Source organism: Perca fluviatilis, chromosome 16 (assembly GCF_010015445.1).
Source record: "Perca fluviatilis chromosome 16, GENO_Pfluv_1.0, whole genome shotgun sequence".
NCBI lineage: Eukaryota > Metazoa > Chordata > Actinopteri > Perciformes > Percidae > Perca > Perca fluviatilis.
In genome coordinates this window covers 31,384,686-31,405,714 of record NC_053127.1, presented here as the reverse complement: position 1 = coordinate 31,405,714, position 21,029 = coordinate 31,384,686, and the positions used below count along the sequence as shown (strand labels likewise).

The following is a 21,029-nucleotide window of genomic DNA, read 5'->3' as shown; positions in this document are numbered from 1 at the left end:
ATAGTAACATAAAATGCTACATTATCAACCTAAGCTAATGACCTATATTGCAGCAGCAGGCTAACCTTTTTTCCAGATTAGAGCAATAGCCCCTCCAAATGTCTGTGCACGTCCCTGCTTGAGTAAATGCACTTAGTTACATTCCACCATTGCTCTTTTTATCTAAATCTCTTATTTTTACAAACCAGTTTAATCAAATGTGCACCTTAGCAATGGTCATCTGTACCAGTAAGAGGAACCAATGGAGACGCCTCTGCTCACCCTGTTGCCATCACAAGCTTCACCCAAATGAATCGCTAAAAACACCTCCAGCACAGTGTATCATCTCCAATACATCCATACGGCTTTCATAAAGCTATAGACATGATTGGAAACATCTCATGACCCTAACACATGCAGGCTACATTCACATTTACTCACTTTTGTCCAAAGCAACCTACAAATGAGGTACAATCCAAGCCACAAGTACACATCTGAGGCTGTAAAAAGCTGCTTAACTGTCTGTATTGCTCCTCCTAAGGTTGGACAATCAGCCAGAAACTTTTGGAACAATCTGACCGGGATCATTTCAAGGAATTTCAAGGAAGCATACCCTACAGCCCACATGTAAAAAAAAAAATAAAGGCCACTCCCTCTGTCTACAAATCCAGGAATATTGTTTTAAAGGTTTAACAATGGGGCATGTCAGCGGTTCTCAAGACTTACATTATTATGTAAGACCCATCATCTAAAATTAATAGTCACAGTAAAATAAAGTTTCTCATAACATACAACTTTAATCATTTGGCACCGTAATGCTTATGTAATATTGTTGGATAGAAGTGAGCAGTGGTAGCCGACCAACAGAACCTGCATGTGCAGAACCTCACAGAACAAAAAGCTTAATTCAGACTTAACAATATCTCTCCAGGGAAGCTGCTGAGTCATGTTTTCATTAGCAATAGCTTTGGTGGCAAAACTGTGAAATTAACAGAGGCTGTAAGAAAAAAGAGTTCATATGACTCTGTTGTAATACTGATGGAATTAATGCTGTGGTACATTATACTGAAGTTATGAAGACAACAGGTACATGTACACTTAGATGCCAGTTAGTTAGGTACACTTCGCTAAAACTACAGTAATGCAGTCTCATACAACAATATCAATCAAAATGATTTAAATGTATTGCAATCCACAATAAATCCTCCCTTCATGAAGGTTAAAATGTTTAGTTTTTTTTTATATCAACGAGGGAAGCACATCTCTGTAAAACACAATACAGTTCACCACAGACTGCAGTCTCCAAAACGACCATACAGTTGAATAAGCACCTCTCTAAAATAGTTTGAACAAAAACTGACCGTTAGAATCTGCGGAAAATCTGCAGAAATTCTGCAGAAAATCAGTGGAAAATCTAGAGAAAATCTGTGTAAAATCTGCAGAAAAATCTGCGGAAAATTGCGGAAAATCTACGGAAAATCTACGGAAAATCTGCAGAAAAATCTCCGCAGAAAATCAGCAGAAAATCAGTGGAAAATCTGTGGAAAATTCTGTGTCCGCAGATTCTTTGTGGCCCTGGTTATGATGGAGGATTTACTGCAGGACTGTTGTGGTATACTGCATTAGTCTTAGCTAGGTGTTCCTAATAGTTTAGTTTGCATTGACCAGGGAACATGGTGAATTAGCAAAGGTCTGTCTCTAATATAAGCCTGTTTTAAATAACGGTTCTCTATGCTGTTGAGATCAATTTGAGAGTTTCCAGTATGTGTGATATACCCTGACATGTGCACATACCCGGAGAGAAGTGATGGTGCGGGGGCTGGCACAGACCCAGCACTGCTGTCATCTCATCATGGTCTGATGGGTGGATGTACTCAAATATACTGTTTCCTGTTAGCTCCACCTGCAGCACACACATTTCCAACACATGCTCATGAATGTGCTGAGTTGTGTAGTGATCAGCTACATGACAACTAACCGACCAGAAGTTGAGACAAAACATAGACATACATTGAATCTGTTATTCTATATGTTCAGTGGTGGAAGAAGTATTCAGATCCTTTACTTAAGTAAAAGTAATAATACCACACTGTACAAGTCTAAAAGTCCTGCATTGAAAATGTCACTTAAGTAAAAGTAAGTATCATCAGGAAAATGTGCTTAAAGTATTAAAAGTAAAAGTAGGCATACTCAATGCAGAACTCTCCTCCCATTGTAGAAAGTGTAAAGGATCCAACCAGTTGTGTGTTTAATGGTCTCATCATCTCAGCTGGACTTGTAGGCCCTTATATTGTTGGCTAGTAACTAGCCAAAGTAACTAAAGCTGTAAATGTAGTGGAGTAAAAAGTACAATATTTCTCTCTGAAATGTAGCTGAGTAGATGGAGGAAGTGGCATGAAAAGAAAAGACTCAAGTAAAGTACAAGTAGCTCAACATTTGGACTTAAGTACAGTACTTGAGTAAATGTACTTAGTTACATTCCACCAGTGAATATGTTACATTCTATGACTGTATTTCTTATGGTACCACTGAGGTCTAGGAGGAGGCTCTTACTGTACCTGGGACAGGCCGAGGTGGACCGATGCCGTTTCAGAGATGTACATGATTTTGCCATCAGAGGCAACGACAAACACGAAGCCATCCAGAGTCTGTGGGAGCCGTAACACACACACACACACACACACACACACACACACACACACACACACAGATCAGAAATGTTGATGTTTTTAATGTTTTACAATTTTATGTGCCAATACATTTGCCCAGATTATGTAAGAATAGATGGTGTCATTATTCTGAGAGTCTCCAGCCCAGCCTCATTTCTGTGTTAGCGACTTCGTAATTTAGTAAGTATAGACTTTAATTTGTCATTCACCCTGCAAGTAACTTTTATGAACCTTTTTCATTTTTTTTATTAGGAAAAACATCTGGGAATATATGTGTCTTTATAAATACATTTCTAAAAATTGATATAAATTAATACATAAAGATATATACACTGTAAATAGTAATCAGCGGCTCATTTGCATTTTCTCCCACTGGAATGCATGCTCTGAGTGCTACCTGCAGCAAGAAGACCTTGTTCATTCTTAACTACAGTGGACACTCTCTTCTTTATGTTATTGATGCATGCAGACATACTGTAAGATACAGGAGCATTCCATTTAAATCTTCTGTTATATGAATAATTACTGATTTTTCAGGGAATATTGATAAAAACAAACAAAAATGATGAGCCAGACTTCTTAAACCATATTAAAAAATAGGGGCAGTGAACATTTTGCAGGTGTTCATCATTCTAGTACGTCTGATATATTATCCAAGGGACATTAAGGTGTGTGAAAGCAAACACAGGAGTAACCAGAGCCAGATAATGGAAAATAAATGAACCCTTGTGTTGTCTTCCCGTCGACTTTCTGTTTTTCTGGGTCGAAATTTCAACATTTTGTTGTTCCTTTTCTACACTTTTTTCTACGTTTTTGTCGATTTTATTCCAATTCTTTTGTCACATTCTTTCCAATTTTTTTGTCACTTTTTGGGCGTGTTTTTAATGATGTTTTAGTCAATTTTTTGTTGCTTTTTCCAATTTTTGCTTTTTTTGACAAGTTTTTGTCACCTTTGGCGACGTTTTTGATGGTTTTTTTGTCACTTTTTTCAGCATTTGAAAAAATAAAATGTTTTTATCGATTTCTTTTCCTGCGTTTTTGTAGCTTTTTACAACAATTGTCACTTTTTTCAACGTTCTTTTGTCATAGTTCTGATTTAGAAAGTTATTGTAAACGGGTCAAATTTTACCCATTTAAGACAACAGGAGGGTTAAATAAAAAGGGAGTGAGAGTGAAAATAGTTTTGAAAAGGTTGACGTATAAGCAGAATGATAGAGGCAATGTAGACTTTCAAACATAAAAACAAATAAGTCATTTTACATATGTAATAATTGTATTAGCAGTGTTAGTGTAACAGTGGTTGGTGGTATCAGCATTAGTAAAAATGTAAAATAGTTAGTAGCAGAATGAATATGCACTGTGAATGGGTAAAACATTTGAACTAACAGATATCACCATGAAACTTCCCCAGTTGATTACTTATAGCAAGACAATTCATTTTGTATAATATGTTTTCTGAAATGGTATGTTTAAATGTGCAAATGGGACATACATTTCCAGAACAGAAATCTAAACATTAGATAAAGCCTTCATTTTACAGAGGGGATTTTGGATATCTCTTTTTATCACTCCATAAATCAGAAAATACTGTCAACAGCCATTAAAAACAAATCAATTTCCCCCATGTTTTTAGGAATAAAATGTTACAGGCTAAAAATCAGGTTAGGGCTGATATATGAACCAAGCCTGATATATATATAGGAATATAGGAATGAAACTGGACATTTTGTATGTACAGTAAGTGCTACTGAAGTGGAGATTTCTGGCTCGGAGTCTGAGAACAACTGATTTTGAGAAAATTTAAAGATATGGCCTTTAAAGATATGGATTGTAAAATTCCCCACATTTTGCAAGGCACTACAGGTGAATACAATGACACTTCCCCAGCTGAATACTTACATTAAGACATATATTTTTATATTACAATGTTTCTGAAATGCAAATGAGTCATTAGAGGCCAAGGAGCAAACTCTGTGCCGCTGCTCTGCTGGCGACCAGGGCTTAGTGCTGCTGCCACTTCATGTTTGTTTCACTTTGTCTTTCTGTGTACGCAGCTTGTTTTTCGTGGAAAGTGAGCGTAGTGTTGAGATGTTATATTTTCACACCTCTTTGCTCGTCCTAGAGCACATTTTTGGCTTGTTATATATTGTTATGTACTTAATATCTGGTGTATGTGTGTGCATGCAGCTGTTGCAAGCGCTTCTCTTTGCCCAAGACAAATTTCCTTTGGGACAATAAAGTTGATCTTATCTTATCTTATTATCTAATGCTAAATGTTGTTGAATTTAAAAGAAATCTACAGACGCAAATAGACAAAATGTAGTTTTTGGATGTTTCTTTCCACCAGTCTGAAAGAAGACATGTCATGGAAGCAAAATAGTCGTACGTCTTAACCCTCGTGTTGTCTTACCTGTCGACCATGCAGCTTCTTGTTTTTCTGGGTCAAAATTTAAAAGCTTTTTTTTCATTGTTTTGGTTGTCTTTTTCGACACTTTAGTCACTTTTTTTGACGTTTCTTTTGTAACTTTTCCAGACGTTCTTCAAGCTTTTTTTTTCTCGACGTTTTTGAAACCTTTGCCGATGTTTTGCTTGCCATAAAATTGAATGAAACACCCAAATTCAATGAGAGCAGTGAACTGATCATTTATTTTACTTGTGAAGAGCGTTGTATATGGAACCATCCATGTTACAACTTTTGACAATTTGGTTGAAAGAAACCAAATTTCTGATACAGAACATTTCTGAAAATGGGTCAAATTTGACCCGAGGACAACAGGAGGGTTGGAGTTGAAATCTGATGTTTTTGCCTGCAGTGTCTCCCCAGGCTATGGTGGGGATAACAGTACCATGAGTAGCATTGGCAGTAATAGCAAAGTACTGGTAGCACTTTTAGTTGAAACTGTAGTGGAGGTATTTAGTTAGTAGCAGCGATCTGTCATTTGATATAAAAGAGCCTGGCACACCTGTGGTGCACTTAGGCCGGTGTGGGATCAGAAAGAAAACATTGTCATACATCATAGTTGCTGTTTTAGAGCCTGGGACAATCATGGCCATTTACATTCTACTGTCATCCCCTTTAAGCACCGGGCTCCCCCCGTCATGACGCAATAACAGTTTGGGAATCCTGTTAAGAGAGTTTTCCTCAGAGGAAACTTTTTACTGCTCTGGACTGAAGAGCTTCGAGATGAATACAGCAGCTCAAATATCCTGCCAAAAGCAGACGATGTCTCTTTTAAAGCTGATTTTAGGAAACCAATTGAAGCCACATTGAATCAAAGCCAGCACTTCCTGATAAAAAGCATACAATAAAAAACAAATTAAAGGTCCCATATTATGCCCATTTTCAGGTTCATATTTGTATTTTAGGTTTCTACAAGAACATGTTTACATGCCTTAATGTTCAGAAAAAACATTATTTTTTTCATACTGTCTGTCTGAATATCCCTGTATTCACCCTCTGTCTGAAACGCTCCGTTTTAGCACCTGTCTCTTTAAGCCCCCCTCCTGAAAAGCCCAGTCTGCTCTGATTGGTCAGTGTGTCTGGGTCTTCCAACATTTGTGCTCTTGGCGTCTCTGCACCGTCATTGCAGTCGGGGAATGATGGTAACGGCACTTCCTACCGATACATAGTATAGTTGTGACATCGCAACCGTACGGAAGTCCTGATGGCTCGTTTAAAGCCACAGTTTCTGAATACGGGCTGTGTACGTTTGTCTGTGGATTGAACGTTTTGATACTTTCACAATATTTATCCAGCACTTCGACCTGCTTTATAATATAAATACATGGAACTCTGACTTTTTACAACACAGGACCTTTAAAAAACATTGAATAATTAAAAAACTTAAAAGCACCATATGTGTGCTGTCCATATTATATTATCTACAGTATGTAATTGTTATAAAATGTTATATTTATGGTGGAGTGATGAAGAAGCCGAAAATCCCTTATGTGTTGTAATTCCAACTGTAACTGCAGTAATTAAAGGTCCCATGGCATGAAAATTTGACTTTATGAGTTTTTTTAACATTAATATGCGTTGCCCCAGCCTGCCTATGGTCCCCCAGTGGCTAGAAATGGTGATAGGTGTAAACCGAGCCCTGGGTATCCTGCTCTGTCTTTGAGAAAATGAAAGCTCAGATGGGCTGATCTGGAATCTTCTCCTTATGAGGAGATAAGGAGCAAGGTTACCTCTCCTTTCTCTGCTTTGCCCAGAAAATGTGGCCTGCCCATGAGAAAGAGAGAGACATAATGGCTTGCAAACGAGTGAAGCATGGCAGTTGGTCAAGGCCGCACCCCCACCCTCCACCTTGCCCCCCTTTCCTCCTCAATAGCTACAGACACAGAAATGGCACATCCTAAGTAAAGCTCATTGTGGGACTGGCTCTAGTGGCTGTAATTCTGCACCAAGGCTGAAGAGACTTCAGATACAGTATTAGGGGACCACTAAGGTCTATATAAAAGAGACTTCAGATACAGTATTAGGGGACCACTAAGGTCTATATAAAAGAGACTTCAGATACAGTATTAGGGGACCACTAAGGTCTATATAAAAGAGACTTCAGATACAGTATTAGGGGACCACTAAGGTCTATATAAAAGAGACTTCAGATACAGTATTAGGGGACCACTAAGGTCTATATAAAAGAGACTTCAGATACAGTATTAGGGGACCACTAAGGTCTATATAAAAGAGACTTCAGATACAGTATTAGGGGACCACGAAGGTCTATATAAAAGAGACTTCAGATACAGTATTAGGGGACCACTAAGGCCTATATAAAAGAGACTTCAGATACAGTATTAGGGGACCACTAAGGTCTATATAAAAGAGACTTCAGATACAGTATTAGGGGACCACTAAGGTCTATATAAAAGAGACTTCAGATACAGTATTAGGGGACCACTAAGGTCTATATAAAAGCATCCAAAAAGCAGCATGTCATAGGACCTTTAATAATTTGGTGTAAGGCCAGATTTAGCCCATAGGCTTTATGCTGCTGTTTGCTGACCCGCACTCTAATGTAGCACAGCATAGCAACATTTGAAATAGCAAAGCATACACTAGCATACAGTGATATGATTTGGTATAGAGCAGCAGCACATCCTCCCACACAAAAGTGTACAGTAGAGTGTGGCAGAGCACTGCCAGGACATGGTTTGTTGTTTCCTGTACTGACCTGTAAAAGGTGGGAGCCCAGTTCTTTAGCCATGCTGTCCAGAGGACTGAACCTTGTTGACTGACCCCATCCATCACCCAGACCTACAGAGAGAGACAGACACTGTAAGACAGTCAGCATGCAAGAGACAAATACTCAGAGAAATACAGTAAAGACAGTCACTGGGCTTTCACACCAAACATGCAAGTTTAAAATTGTTCATATCCAGGACATGACTGAGGAGAGAGTGGCTGTGTGAGCACACTTTCATTTTGTTACGAGGTTCTGTGGCAAAAGAATTCAGCTAAATTGAACTTTGACCCCAAATATGCTGACTTCCACAACGCTAACCCAATAAAAACGTTGAACTTCCAGAGTTATGTAACTACACTATCTGGATACTCCCAGGACTTGAGGAAAAAAAATATTAAAAACATATCAGAATATATCAGAGAAGATGTGACTCCAGGTCAGAATTTTTGTATTGTAATAATTTACATATAATAAAATGTCTTTATTTAATATTCGTAATAAAAAATCTGCAAAAAAATAAACATCAACCGATCCCAGGCCACAGCCAATCCACACATATATATATATATGTAAAAAAAAACATTAATGGGGATTTTTCCAGTTTTGAAAATACAAGACAAGCAAGGCAGATCTTATTTCTATAAGATATTTTATTCTGGCTGTACACAGAGTAGTCTGCTTTAGCTTTTGGGCGTTAGTGAGATGGTGGTGCTGTCTTTTTCCATTTGAGGAGAATAAGTCATCAAGCAAGCAGTGTAGAGAGGGCCACATCTGCAGCTTGGTTAACTGTGTTCTTTAACTCGGGGAACACCCAACATATGTGCCGTCAGAGCACATTATATTTTAGTTTAATTCAACTTTATTCAGCTTCTGGTCTGTGTCATAAACAGCACTTGTCTGTCAGTGAGTATGTGTACATGCACACAGCAGTTCCTGTTAGAAGTCTTCAGGGATGTGAGATGGAACATAAGAAACCTGTTTATTCATATCCCCTAGATTTGTTTGTCTGTAAATTGTCTTTGACTCCTCCACAAGGGACAGTCTGTCATTTCTCTACTGATTTGCAGGTATTATCAGTAACTATTGGATATCCGGACCACATTTTATGATCCAATATTTTTTATTTTAATGCTATTTACAGTACACGGCTTAGAGTAGCCTCCAGAAGGCCTGCATTAAAATAAATAAAGCAATGTTTATGTGACAGCTAAATAGCAGACAAAATAAAACTTTTGAAGCTTTATGGTTTCCTGTTAAATTTTGTATAGCGTTCTATGATGTCCCCAGAGGATATCGGATCTAGTAGACAAATGTTCTCCAATAAGAGCATGAATACAATACTGAAGTTTTCCATCAACAGCAGCAGTTTAGAAGTGTGTCTCATCTGCAAAATGTCTTTGTGTTGGACGATCATCTTAGGATGTAGATCATTACAAATATTCATCATTTTTTCTTCTCTTCGACTGGTTAACTACTACATGACTTGAGTTAAGGGTGCAGCTGTGCACATACATGCTCAGTATCCCGGTTATGATCATATGTGTGTTGATCATATGCAGGATGTTTGAATAGAACATTAGTATAAGACATTACTCTAAGTATATTTGATTCTTATGCGGTCGGTGGGCAAATAAATGGTGAACCCGCCAGCAAAAAATCAAAAAATCGAAAGCACTTTATTTTTCCCGTGAGGGAACTTTGTTTGTGGTCAGGCACATTCAAACACAACATACAACAATATATAGTCTGTATTAATCATACCAGAGAATAAATAAATGCTAACTACTAAAATACTAAACCCGAGGGTAGGAGTAGTGGGTAGGGAGAATAGGTCGAAGGCTGGATCGATCGATGGGGGTGTGGTTTGTTCAACAGTCTGTTCAACAGTCTGATGGATTCTGGCACAAAGGTGGACATGGCAGCACTTTCAATAAATGATACAACAGCAAGAAAGCGAGTAGAATATTCCGCCTGTAGACTCTATGATGAAATGTAACGCAGTAACTAATTCAGACATATGCCACATTCACAAGAGTGTGAAACAATATAACATTCTGGTATATTTCAACCTGCCGTATTTCCCACAAATATGGCCATGTGGCTCTATGGGTCATGCTAACTTTTGCACCCACCACCTTCACTGTAGAGATTAATTCCAACTAGTACTTGCAAAAGTGACCACATAAGCCTTACTGATGTCTGTCACTGTAGTGGCTGTGCCGTCCTCTGCCTCGCCTGGTTCCCTGTTCTCATGGCCTCTCCAGAGGCTGAAGACTCACATCTGATATGTGAGTTCAAGGTACAATTACAGTTTCATATCTCAACATCTATTGGATATATTGGCACCAAATGTTGAGGCATTTGTGGCTCCCGGAGGATGGATCCTATTGACTTGATCAACGTGATCCCCTGACTGTCCATTTTAGCGCCAACATGAGCTTCATTTATGGTTTTTAGTGCAGCAATGTAACATGCTAAAATAAGATGTTGGACATGGTAAACATTATACCAGGTTAGCATTAGCATGTTAGCACTGAAATTGTGAGCATGTTAGCACGCTGACACTACAATGCTGTGCCTATAGACTGCAGCCTCACAGAGCTGCTAATGGCTGTCTTGTTCAAGTATAAATTAATTTCCATTCACCTACATTGTATTGTGTTAGGGCAAGGTAGCTCTAAACTGGGACAAATGAAGCCCAAACTGCATGCAGAGATACCAATGAAAGGAAGTGACAATTTAATATATTTTTGGGGAATTTGGTTAAATTGTCTTCCTTATTAACCACTACATTGGTCTGGGTATAGTCAACAACAAAAAACTCAAACATGCAAACAACTAACAAACTAACCCTTTATGCCTCATTCAAGACTGCCTGCTGCTGGTGTAAAGGATCAGACGGATTGGGGAGGATCTGCTAGTTCATCGTGACAACTTAGAATTATTCAAATTATGCCATTTACTGTTCAGACAGCTGGTAGCCTACACTGTTGTATGTACATTACATTCATCTGACAATAGGGCAGAGCATTGATATTGGACCGTTCTGCAACATTAAGGATTATGTTGAATGGTGTTTGCCATCTTTTACAATACCCGTGCATGGCAGCTGTGGTACAGTTAAGGTTAGGGAATTGGTTAGGGATTGATTTTTAAAAAAGCACATGCGCTACATGCCCATCCACGACCCCGTCCTCCAGTTACTTTCCAGTTCTCTACATATAGAGCACACTGCTTCTTGCACCAGCACTGAGTGTTGCCACTGGTTTGTGATGCGATTTGTGCACATCATCCGATATATACATAATTCCCAGGCTGTGGCCCATTTGCAGATTAGTGATCAATCTGTAAGGTCAGGAGTGTTTTCACACAGTATTTCAACAACTGCTCCAATATTTTCACATTTCCCAGAAAATCGCACGAGAGTGGGCACACATGGCCCAGAAAGCTACAGGACTAGGGCACTTATTTTTGGATACAAAACATATCATTTGAAGACCAACTGATTCTGAAATGTATTATTTATAGTTATTATTTAAAGCACTATATTTATTCCAATTTATTTCATTTATTCCAATTAATAATTTAAATGTTAATATGTAATTGATCTGCTTTGTATTCGTATCCACATCCTTGTGCAGACTCCATAACTACCTAATTGTGTATGTCCATGACTTGACAGTATTTGTTTTTACTTCTACACTTGGAGAAAAGAATAAGTGTGTGTTGCTTTGCGAGACAGAACTGAGACATGCTTTGTGAAACATGCCAACACACTGAGTGGCATCTCCGTTTCTTGGGATACGTTTCCGTGTACCAACCCCTACTTTGTGCTTAAGGGCGGAGGTAAAAATAATATTTGCATCAAGTTAGTCTGTGTGGGAACAGGTCGAAACAAGACAAACATTGGAGGAAACAGAGAGTTCTGTCATCACCTGATCAGGAAGGAGTGAAATGTTAGTGCTTGACACTGTTAATCTAAACTCTTTTTTCCATAATCCATGCTGGCATTCAGAGACCCCGCTGTCTGCTGTGAATCAAATGCCCAGCTGTCATTGAGCTAGGAGGGTCAACAATGTGACTTATCATGGCCCAGCCAGTTCTCAGTGCTTATTTTTTAGAATGCAACTGTCGACAATTTTTTTTAGGATCCGTAAAAGGTGTTACGCTTCACTTCTCACTGTCATAAACATTAGGTTTTCATCAGTGTGAAGTCTATCCACAATGTCACAGAGTCCAATCAGCTGTCGCTGGCTGCATGTGTCTCTCTCACACATTTCCCCAGAAACAAATGACAAAATACGCTGATAACAGTCAAAGTGCTCCAAACTAAATGTATGGTTGAGTATATTGTTCAACTGATAACCTAGCATATAATGGAATATATAATAGATTATTCTAGATAAAGGGTGAGCTTCTTTAAAAGCTAAATAAACACATATCTGCATAAATCTAGAACACAAAATGCCTCGCATTAGGACTGAGTTTAAAAAAGGCAGAATCAATATTTTTTTGAAGCCTATGGATAAAAAAGCATTTCATTTCTACTGAATCATTTCCTGCTAAACTTGTGCTGAAAGCAGAAAAAATGCACAACAGGGTTCCTGCTAAGCAGGCCACTTTGTAGAATCAATTCTGCTTTTCACATCAATTGTAATATCCTACCAGAGCTGCTGGAAGATTGGCAGTGAGGGGCGATGGGAAATACTAAATACAAAATTTTGAATTTCTAGGATTTGCAAAGAAAAAGGACCAGATATCATCAAAGCTCAACATGCATCCATTTTCTATATTTTAAAACTCGTTGGAGTGAAATGGACATGACATCAATTAAAATGTTAGGGTACAAGTATTAGCAGGGAAATGTACACAAGTAGTTCACTTCACATATTCTCAAACTGTGCCACCTTAATAATGTTATTGTGTGCCGGTTTTGTGAAGGTTGTGGCAGGTTCGGGTTAGACTGATGAATAATTTAAACTGCAGCGATAGCCTACACATTTTTTTTAAATGCAAAACATATTTGATACATTCAATCTTTGACTGCAAAAGTAACTAATAACTGCAGCAGTTAAATACTCAACTAAAGCAGTGCCTCTAAATTACAAGAGGCACCATGTTGGAGTAAGTGAATCACATTTCATCTCTGAGAACTAGCCTATATTAAAGTGTCTATGATATCTATGCAGAATTATGACACGTACGTATTTCAATATGTAGGCTTCTTGTGTTTGTCTTCAATTTTAAATGAACTCTTTTGAATCGTAAAAAAAAAATGATAAGCTCTTCTTAACAATCATTGGCTTAGAAACACAAATTAGTAAAAAATGTAGGCTAAATCTACATAATCTTGTTTGAATAATAGATTATTCTAGCAGCTTCATATCTTTTGACCCATAGCTAAAATTACTCAAAAAAATGTTGTGACTTTGCTGGATTTCTGATGTTGTCCTTCTCATAAAAACTCCAACTTACCAAAATAACAAAGGCTAACAACAACATAAAATAAACTGAAATATGAAATTATAGCCTATGCAAAAAAAAATGCAAAAAGACATCTTTACTTTTGGCCATTCACATTAAAATAGTATGGCCGTTCAGTCCATATTTCTAATCTTAATACATTTAAATGTATTTTGTGTGTGTGTCTGTGTATGTGTGTGTGTGTGTGTGTGTGTGTGTGTGTGTGTGTGTGTGTGTAACCATGTGTATTAAAAAGCAAAGACTCAGCAGCCGAAGTAAGGTTACAGATCAGCTTCTGTGCGTCAGGCAGATGCATGGACTGCGTATCCAAAATAATAAAAGCTACGTTTTTGGGTTATCACCTATTTTCAAACAATGAAATAATGAAATAAAAATGCCTTCAGATGCACGATACTGCTGTGCCCCGGCCGTTAATTTGTCATAGGCCAACCTGAGGGAAACGCTCTGGATTAACAAATACAACAGCAGGTCGGTCAGCAAACAGACGCCAGACGTCTGGACGCTCTGTCCACTAGGACCACAGCAGCCTCGGCTATATGCAGCCGGACATCAACGGGGAAAAAGTGACTTTTGTCTGTCTGATATTCGTGTCTGTATTTACAGTGACACAAAAACATATTAACATATAGCCCTGGGGCTCCTGCGTGGCTCACCTGGTAGAGCGTGCGCCCCATACAGAGGCACAGTCCTCGCCGCAGCGGCCGCGGGTTCGGTTCTGAGTTGCGGCCCTTTGCTGCATGTCATTCCCCCTCTCTCTAAAATGTCCTATCAAATAAAGGCCCCCAAAAAATTATCTTTAAAAAAACAAAAACATATAGCCTAGGCCTAGGTCTAGTGCTTCTTCCGAGCATTAAACACATGGTGAAGTCATAAAGGCATCAAATGAAGTGCTGCCACGCGCCGATAACTCCAAGTTTGTCTTCCTGATCTTCTGACTTCCCCCATATACCCCTCGGCGATATTACGGAGCTTTATTGGGATTACAGGGAGGGCTACACAATAATCCACCATCTCCGGCGGCTCTGTGAGCGTTACATTCCCCAGGCTGGTGGAGGGAGTAAACGGGCAGGCCTGCCGCCGCCGTCCCGGACAGAGAGAGGCGGTGATGGAGGCCGGCGGCCCCGCGGCTGGACTCTCACTCTAACGGGTGGCCCGGCCACAGAAGGCCGTGTGTTCCCTCTGACTTTATGAGTGATGACAGAGAGGAAAGGCTCTGTTTTCCTGCCCTCTAACCTGCCCCGGCGCAGCTGCATGCGGCCTAATGAAATAATTCACCTTGATGAATGAGTGAGGCGTTTAAAGTCGACATCAGCTTTTAATCAGAGTCGGAAAACAAGCTCAACACTTCGATGACACCCTAATTAACCCAATTGGTTTAACAGCCCAGAGATGGTGATTGAGTGAAGGAGCAAACTTTCACTTTTACTACTGCAAGCAGGACTGAATCGTATTATAGGCTGCGTCACGGAAAAGTCAAAACAGCACTAAATAATAAAAAATAATACGATTATTATTATTATTATTATTATTAGGCTATTATTATTGCTATTATATATTGGATCATTGTATCTTTTAGGCAAAAGTCTTAATGTGGTACAAAGGCTCCTACATTTTGTAGCAACTCTCTGGGGAAAAACGATCAGCAAATGCAGCTATTTGACACATCTATTTTTTTTAAGTTTAAAGTTTATTTTAAACTTAATTTTAATTACCGTGTCAATGTTGTTTTAAAGCGGTAAAAAGCTATGATAGGCTACTCGTTACAAAGAGTTTAAGATGTAACTCGTGGCTTTATTAATAAATCATTTAGGCCTATTTTTGAATATTGACAAGAACATCATGGTTGTGAAAATCCCTTTGGCTGATTTATGTTTTCCATTTAGTAATGCAGTTACTTGGTAACTGACGACTCAGGTTTTAATATGCAATATAAGTAGCCTACATTATTCAGTAACCAACTTATAAAAAACAATTAGGCCTATAGGCCTACTTAGAAACACTTAGGCTACCAAAAAGGAGCCTGGATCTATTTGTCTTCTTCTTTACTAACACAATTTAAGCGAGACACAGTGTGAAAACTTATTATTATTTTTACACATGGACAAGCCACAAGGGAACAGCTAGGCTATAGGCTACTTTCTATATTGACAACTAACATAATTTGTTATAGCCTATACTTGGAATATATTTTGTACTATTTTTCACAATATAATCTGATGAAGTAAAAAAGGCAATGGTCCGTGATTTTGTGATACTTTCTTACAGAGAATGGCTACCAATTTGCTTTGACTATATCAAACTATGTAATAAAACCTATGGAGTGTGTTTTTGACAGATGTGTTTCAGAGTGTATGGGTATAGGCTATAGGCTACATTTAAATATGTCACTATCTATAGACAACAATCTTTCAATGTGTGTTGTCCTTTTGCCCTTAGAATAATGTGACATTTAAACGAACTGGAGCCTATAATAATGCCTGTCCCCTCTGCGGGCGCTCCCGTGCGGTGCCTACCGTCGGGGAAGACTGCCCTCATCTTGAGGTAGCTGCTGGTCAGCCGGATGATGGAGGCCTTGTCCAGCTGGGAGGTGATGGCCGCCGGCAGAGGCAGCAGCTTGGCCAGCTCGTAAAACTCCCCGTTCTCTTTCTCTCTCCGCGTCTTCGCCGCGTTCTTGCATTTTTCCTTCATCTCTGGTAATTTCACATGAATGACCCTTGCATTAAAGTTAGTCTCCGCTGAGCCTTTTCCCATAGACTCATGTATAGCCTACATACAGGGTGTGTTATGTTACTGAGAGATTAGAAAATTTTTTTCCTCTAGCATCCCCAATGTCAGGTTCCTATAGAAAAAAAAAATAACTTTCAATGACGAGCAGGATTGTGTTTCCGATCTGAATCCAGAAGAACGGACCAGACTGCATGCGCTTGCGTTAATCCCGTCGGCCGCTCAACGCACTCCGAAAACCAGAGAATAGGCGCACATGTCGGGCCAATCTCAACCCCCAGCTTCACCTGTTCGACAGCAACAGCGGACAAAGTTGCAGGAGCCCCCGGCGCTGAACGCCACGTCCACTTCACGGTGATCTCACGGCGCTGTCAGTTTTCCGCCCATCTATTCATCCATCTACATCCAGACATCCAGATGTCCCGCTCCGCTGCTCTCGGCACATCGTGCATGGCCTCGTGCGCCGAAAAAAAAAAAGGAAAACAAATAGAAGACTGACTGAAGTTATTAGATAGGCTACGTGTTGTCACCAAATGTAGAGGACAGGGCAGCAGAAGACTGCTACTGAACTGGTCTGAAAAGCCCTCAAAACCTCAGATCTGCTCTCTCTCTCTCTCTCTCTTTTCTCTCTCTCTCTCTCTCTCTCTCTCTCTCTCTCTCTCTCTCTCTCTCTCTTTTCTCTCTTCTCTCTCTCTCTCTCTCTCTCTCTCTCTCTCTCTCTAGCTCTGTGTGTCTGTGTGTGTGTTTGTGTGTGTGTGTGTGAGAACTAGGCCTACCTACCACAAACTGCTGGCCTACACACCATACTGTGTACAATATGCACAGCTCAGAAACATTTAAAGTATATTCAATACTTTGAACTTGCTAATGTGCTGATGTGATCCATAAGCCATAACAAACACCATGTTGTCACTCATAAGTGTAACCAGAATACCTTAGTTCAAAGGTCAATGGTCAACTTTTTGGTCATATGATTACATCTGCGGCGGTAAAGTCTGGGACGCTCGGGCGAAGAGAGGAGCAGGGGTGATGGGCATGTGGTGAGGGTGAACTGGGCCTTGTGTCCATGGTCATTGTGGAGGCTGCTGCTCTGAGTCAGAAGATTTTCAGTCAAGCTAAAGAAGGAGACCTTTCTGGCTTGGCTGGCCCAGGAGTCTTCTGAAGAAGCAGACAGGTACTGGGGGGAACCAGAAGGGGCTGCAGCAGCTTTGGTGGTTGCCGAAGCAAAAACCCAGGTGTGGGAGGAAATCAGGAGGCCAAGAAGTTCTGGCAGGGGTAAGCAGGGCTTGGCCCAGACTGTGTTCAACAGGGGAGGAGAACTGCTGACCCTAACTGGGGAAATTATCTGGTGGTGAACTACCAGGGTGGTGGTTCCCATTTTTAAAAAGAGGGGGACCGCAGGGGTGTTCTCCAATTATTTGGGAATCACACTGCTTATTCTCTCCAGGCCAACAGTGGAATTGCAACTCCCGGGCCGTCACGTGATGCCCTCTGGCCCAAAAAGACTTTTTTTTTCCCATGGACTTACTTAGACTGAGACGTTTTGAGTTGGAAAGAGAAATCAGTGTATACTTTTTTTATGAGCATCACAACCCCCGCAAAATTACTCTGTTGGTTTTGGAAAGCATCAACAAACACAGAGCTAGCAAGCTATTCGTTGAAAATGGCAAGTTTTGAAGAAAATTTGGATAGTGCAACAAGGCAGGCCTGCTTGGTTCTTTCTGGGAATGATTGCTAAGATTTCCAAAGAATACGTTTACAACATTTATGATCTTACTGGGATGTTTTGGGACTGATTGGCAGGGATTGCTATAGACAAAATGTTCCACCAAAACAACTTCTGTCCCGAGACTATTTTGCAGAGCATCCTGAGCTTAGCGAGTTTTTCGAGAAATGCAAACAACCCAGAGTGTTTTTTTCTCCTATCCAGGAGTGTATGTGTGGAGGAGCCAGACCTTACTCCGCAGCGCTGTGGAGATAGGTCCGGCAAGCGAGACTAGTGGCGCGCTAAACCGGAAGTAGCCGGCTCGGCCCCCAACAGAGGTCTCTAGTGCGCCTGCTCTATGGGCCCCATAGTGCGGAAGCAGTGCTGAACACCCTAGTCATTTTTGGCTACATGATGTCTTCGTCGTTCACTGATCAACCCTCAAAGGAATGAACGGGGCTCCGCCTCGAATGCTGTATCCACTTATTATTATACACCCATGATTCTCCCAGGGACAGCTCGTGCCAGGGTACTTAAAAGGAGACCCAGAACCTCAGATTCAGGAGGGGCAGTGCGGATTCCATCCTGGTCATGGAACACTGGACTAGGTTTTCACCCATGCAAGGTTACTTGAGGGGCCATGGGAGTTTGGTCCTTGGTCCTTGGTCCCATATAACGAGCGTCAGAAAGTTAAGCACATTGTCATTGAGTGCTGGGCTCTGGCAGGGTTGTCCCTTATCACGACTCTGTCTGGGATCTTCATGGACAGGATCTTGTAGCCGGGGGAAGGAAAGTGTCTGTTCTTTGCAGATGATGTGGTTCTGTCGGCTTCATCCGACAGTGATTTGCATCATGAACTGCTGGGGCAGTTTGCAGAACCTCCCAGTCCGAAGCCATGGTTCTCTGCCATGAAAACCGTGGATTGCTCCCTCCAGGTTTGGAGTGAATTGCTGCCCCAAGTGAAGGAGTTTAAGTATCAGCGATTTTTCTGCTGCAAACCTCCTTGAAGGAAGGCACCTAAAAAGGTCAGTGTCTGAAAATTGCAGTGCACCCTGTGAATTAGGTTTTGCCCAATATACTTCAACCAGAGGCTAGAACTGGCTCAAGCAGATTGAGTAATTTTTCAACACGATATTATAGATAAAATATATCTTGTATGGATTTCACCAATTATCACTTTTTCTTATTAAATACAAAACAAGTCTAAAACAAACTTCTCCACAATGTCACAAAAAACTGTAGATCAATAATAGAATAGATCAAAGGCATGTGTCTCCATTTGTGCGTACATTTGTGAGTGACAATAAAAGTTTTTTTTTAATCTTTATTCTGAAATCGAGTCATTGTTTGTCTTAACCTGACATTTAACTAACACTTTAAAGTTGTGTTAATCACGCCTAGGTTTAAAATGTATGAGCTGGATAGTAACTGGGAGAAAAATGTTCCTCACACTCGTGAAGGCAGCTTTCATAAGAGAGTAATCAGTCCATTTATTTGCATTGGCTGTAATAGTCTGGCTATCACTTTCTGCATGGCTGTCAGTGTTGATGGATGAATATTACTCTGGAAGAAAATCTTACCCCGGGACTCACTGTGGACTTTTGAAACTGCACAAGTGGAAGTACGACTGTTTGCTGCTGTTGGTGTTGTTCTTGTGGATGGCAGTACTGTACATTCCTGCTAAATACTTGAGGTACTATCTCACCTCTCAATATGATGTAATTCAATTCAACTGGACCACACAATGCAGCCTCTAAAATGATCTGGCAATCTAAACATTTTAAAAGTCAGGCAGGTTTTATTAATGAAGGGCTGTTGTAAGGGATTACAGCACAGGCACATCCAGTAAACTAATAACTATGTGTAAAGGACAACAGGTGAACAGTGTTTGAGGTGGATGGTCATTTTCTTCTACTAGCCACACTGTAAGAAAAGTCTTACAGTGTGGGAGTCTTCTGTAATGATTTTTCACAGGTGTTTTTTCGTATTCAAATTTTTTGGATTAACAGAAATGTCAGTAACCTCAACAGAAAAGGTACTTGTCATTTTCTGCCAGGACATTATCTGTTTTTCTACGGATTTTTTTCTTACAGTGCAGGGTATACTATGACAGTAATTGTCAGTTTTTCTTTATGGTGCTTTCTTTATCAACATTACTTGTTGATGAAACAAAAATCTGAACAATGAATTCAGGACAGTGGCACAAATAAAAAATAAAGTAACTACAATACTGTAGGCCTCAAAGGCTATTTTCTTTATGCATAATTATAGAGTGTGTCATGCCACATTTCTTGTTGATGTGAACATAAATCTGATTGAATATTGTGTGGTTTGTTGTAATACACCAAGCTGTTAACTTTGTTGGTAAAATAACACATTGTCCTAAAGATGAACTGTCTGACTTATCTTCTGAACCCTTCCGCAGCTAAATAACTAAATAGCAGCTGGCCCCAGTCTGGCCCATGTGGTTAAAATGGGTTAGAACCGCCACTGTGTGTGTATGTGTGTGTGTGTGACAACAACACAATGATAACTTGGTCTGTTCACAGCGCTGCGGTTCAGGGAAATAAACTACAGATCCAGTTTTTAAGAGGCAAGTGACTCGTCCTCCACCCTGTTAAATTAAAAACACCCGGTGTGGTCCGAAACTCATTCGGCACATTGGATATGGAGTTATGACTCACAAGTTGGTCGGGTGGGCTTGTAGTCAGTGATTGATCCGAATGCCCCTCCACAGACAGTGGGTGTGTGTTCAAGACCCTCCCTCAGAGTGACAACATGATGGTGCAAAAGTTTTGTGTAAATCAAACCATTAGGGTGTTGTAAAATGTTTATTTTTTTTTATTAACTCATGTCAATGTCAAATTTCATCACATTTGTTTTACACATCCGCCACATGCTTCAACGTTATATTTTGTATAAATGTATAGGACATTTCATTTATTCATGGTCTCATGGTGCACAGAGTAGAGTTTCGGTGTATGATGTTTCAGATGTGCTGGTTGTCAAAAAGTCACATGTTCAGGAAGTGTTCAGTCTCAGTGCACAAAGCAAATGACCCATGTCAGCCCTACTGAGGCGCTGTTATAATGGCAACCACATTCTTTTATCATAACTCGCATTCACACACACACAATTACATTGCAAATTCAAATGTGTTCATTTGGCGCATTCTTTAGATTCTTCTGCACTAATTGCAACTTGCACAATAGGTTTGTTTACCTACAGCTTTATTAATACTATTTAAACAGTTGTACAGTTTTTATTCCCAATTTA

The 21,029-nt window shown here is 39.9% G+C and overlaps 1 protein-coding gene across 1 annotated transcript in view; it reads right to left on the bottom strand.

The window, feature by feature from the left end:
- sim2 (SIM bHLH transcription factor 2) overlaps positions 1 to 16,121 on the bottom strand; it is a 30,691-nt gene extending 14,570 nt beyond the window's left edge. The window contains exons 1-4 of the mRNA XM_039777900.1: positions 15,838 to 16,121; positions 7,829 to 7,911; positions 2,538 to 2,627; positions 1,774 to 1,882 (exon numbers count right to left, since the gene is read on the bottom strand). Of these exons, the coding sequence (XP_039633834.1) occupies positions 1,774 to 1,882; positions 2,538 to 2,627; positions 7,829 to 7,911; positions 15,838 to 16,075 (520 nt within the window). The 5' untranslated portion in view covers positions 16,076 to 16,121. The remainder of the gene's footprint in view (positions 1 to 1,773; positions 1,883 to 2,537; positions 2,628 to 7,828; positions 7,912 to 15,837) is intronic.
- Between the last annotated feature and the right edge of the window lie 4,908 nt (positions 16,122 to 21,029).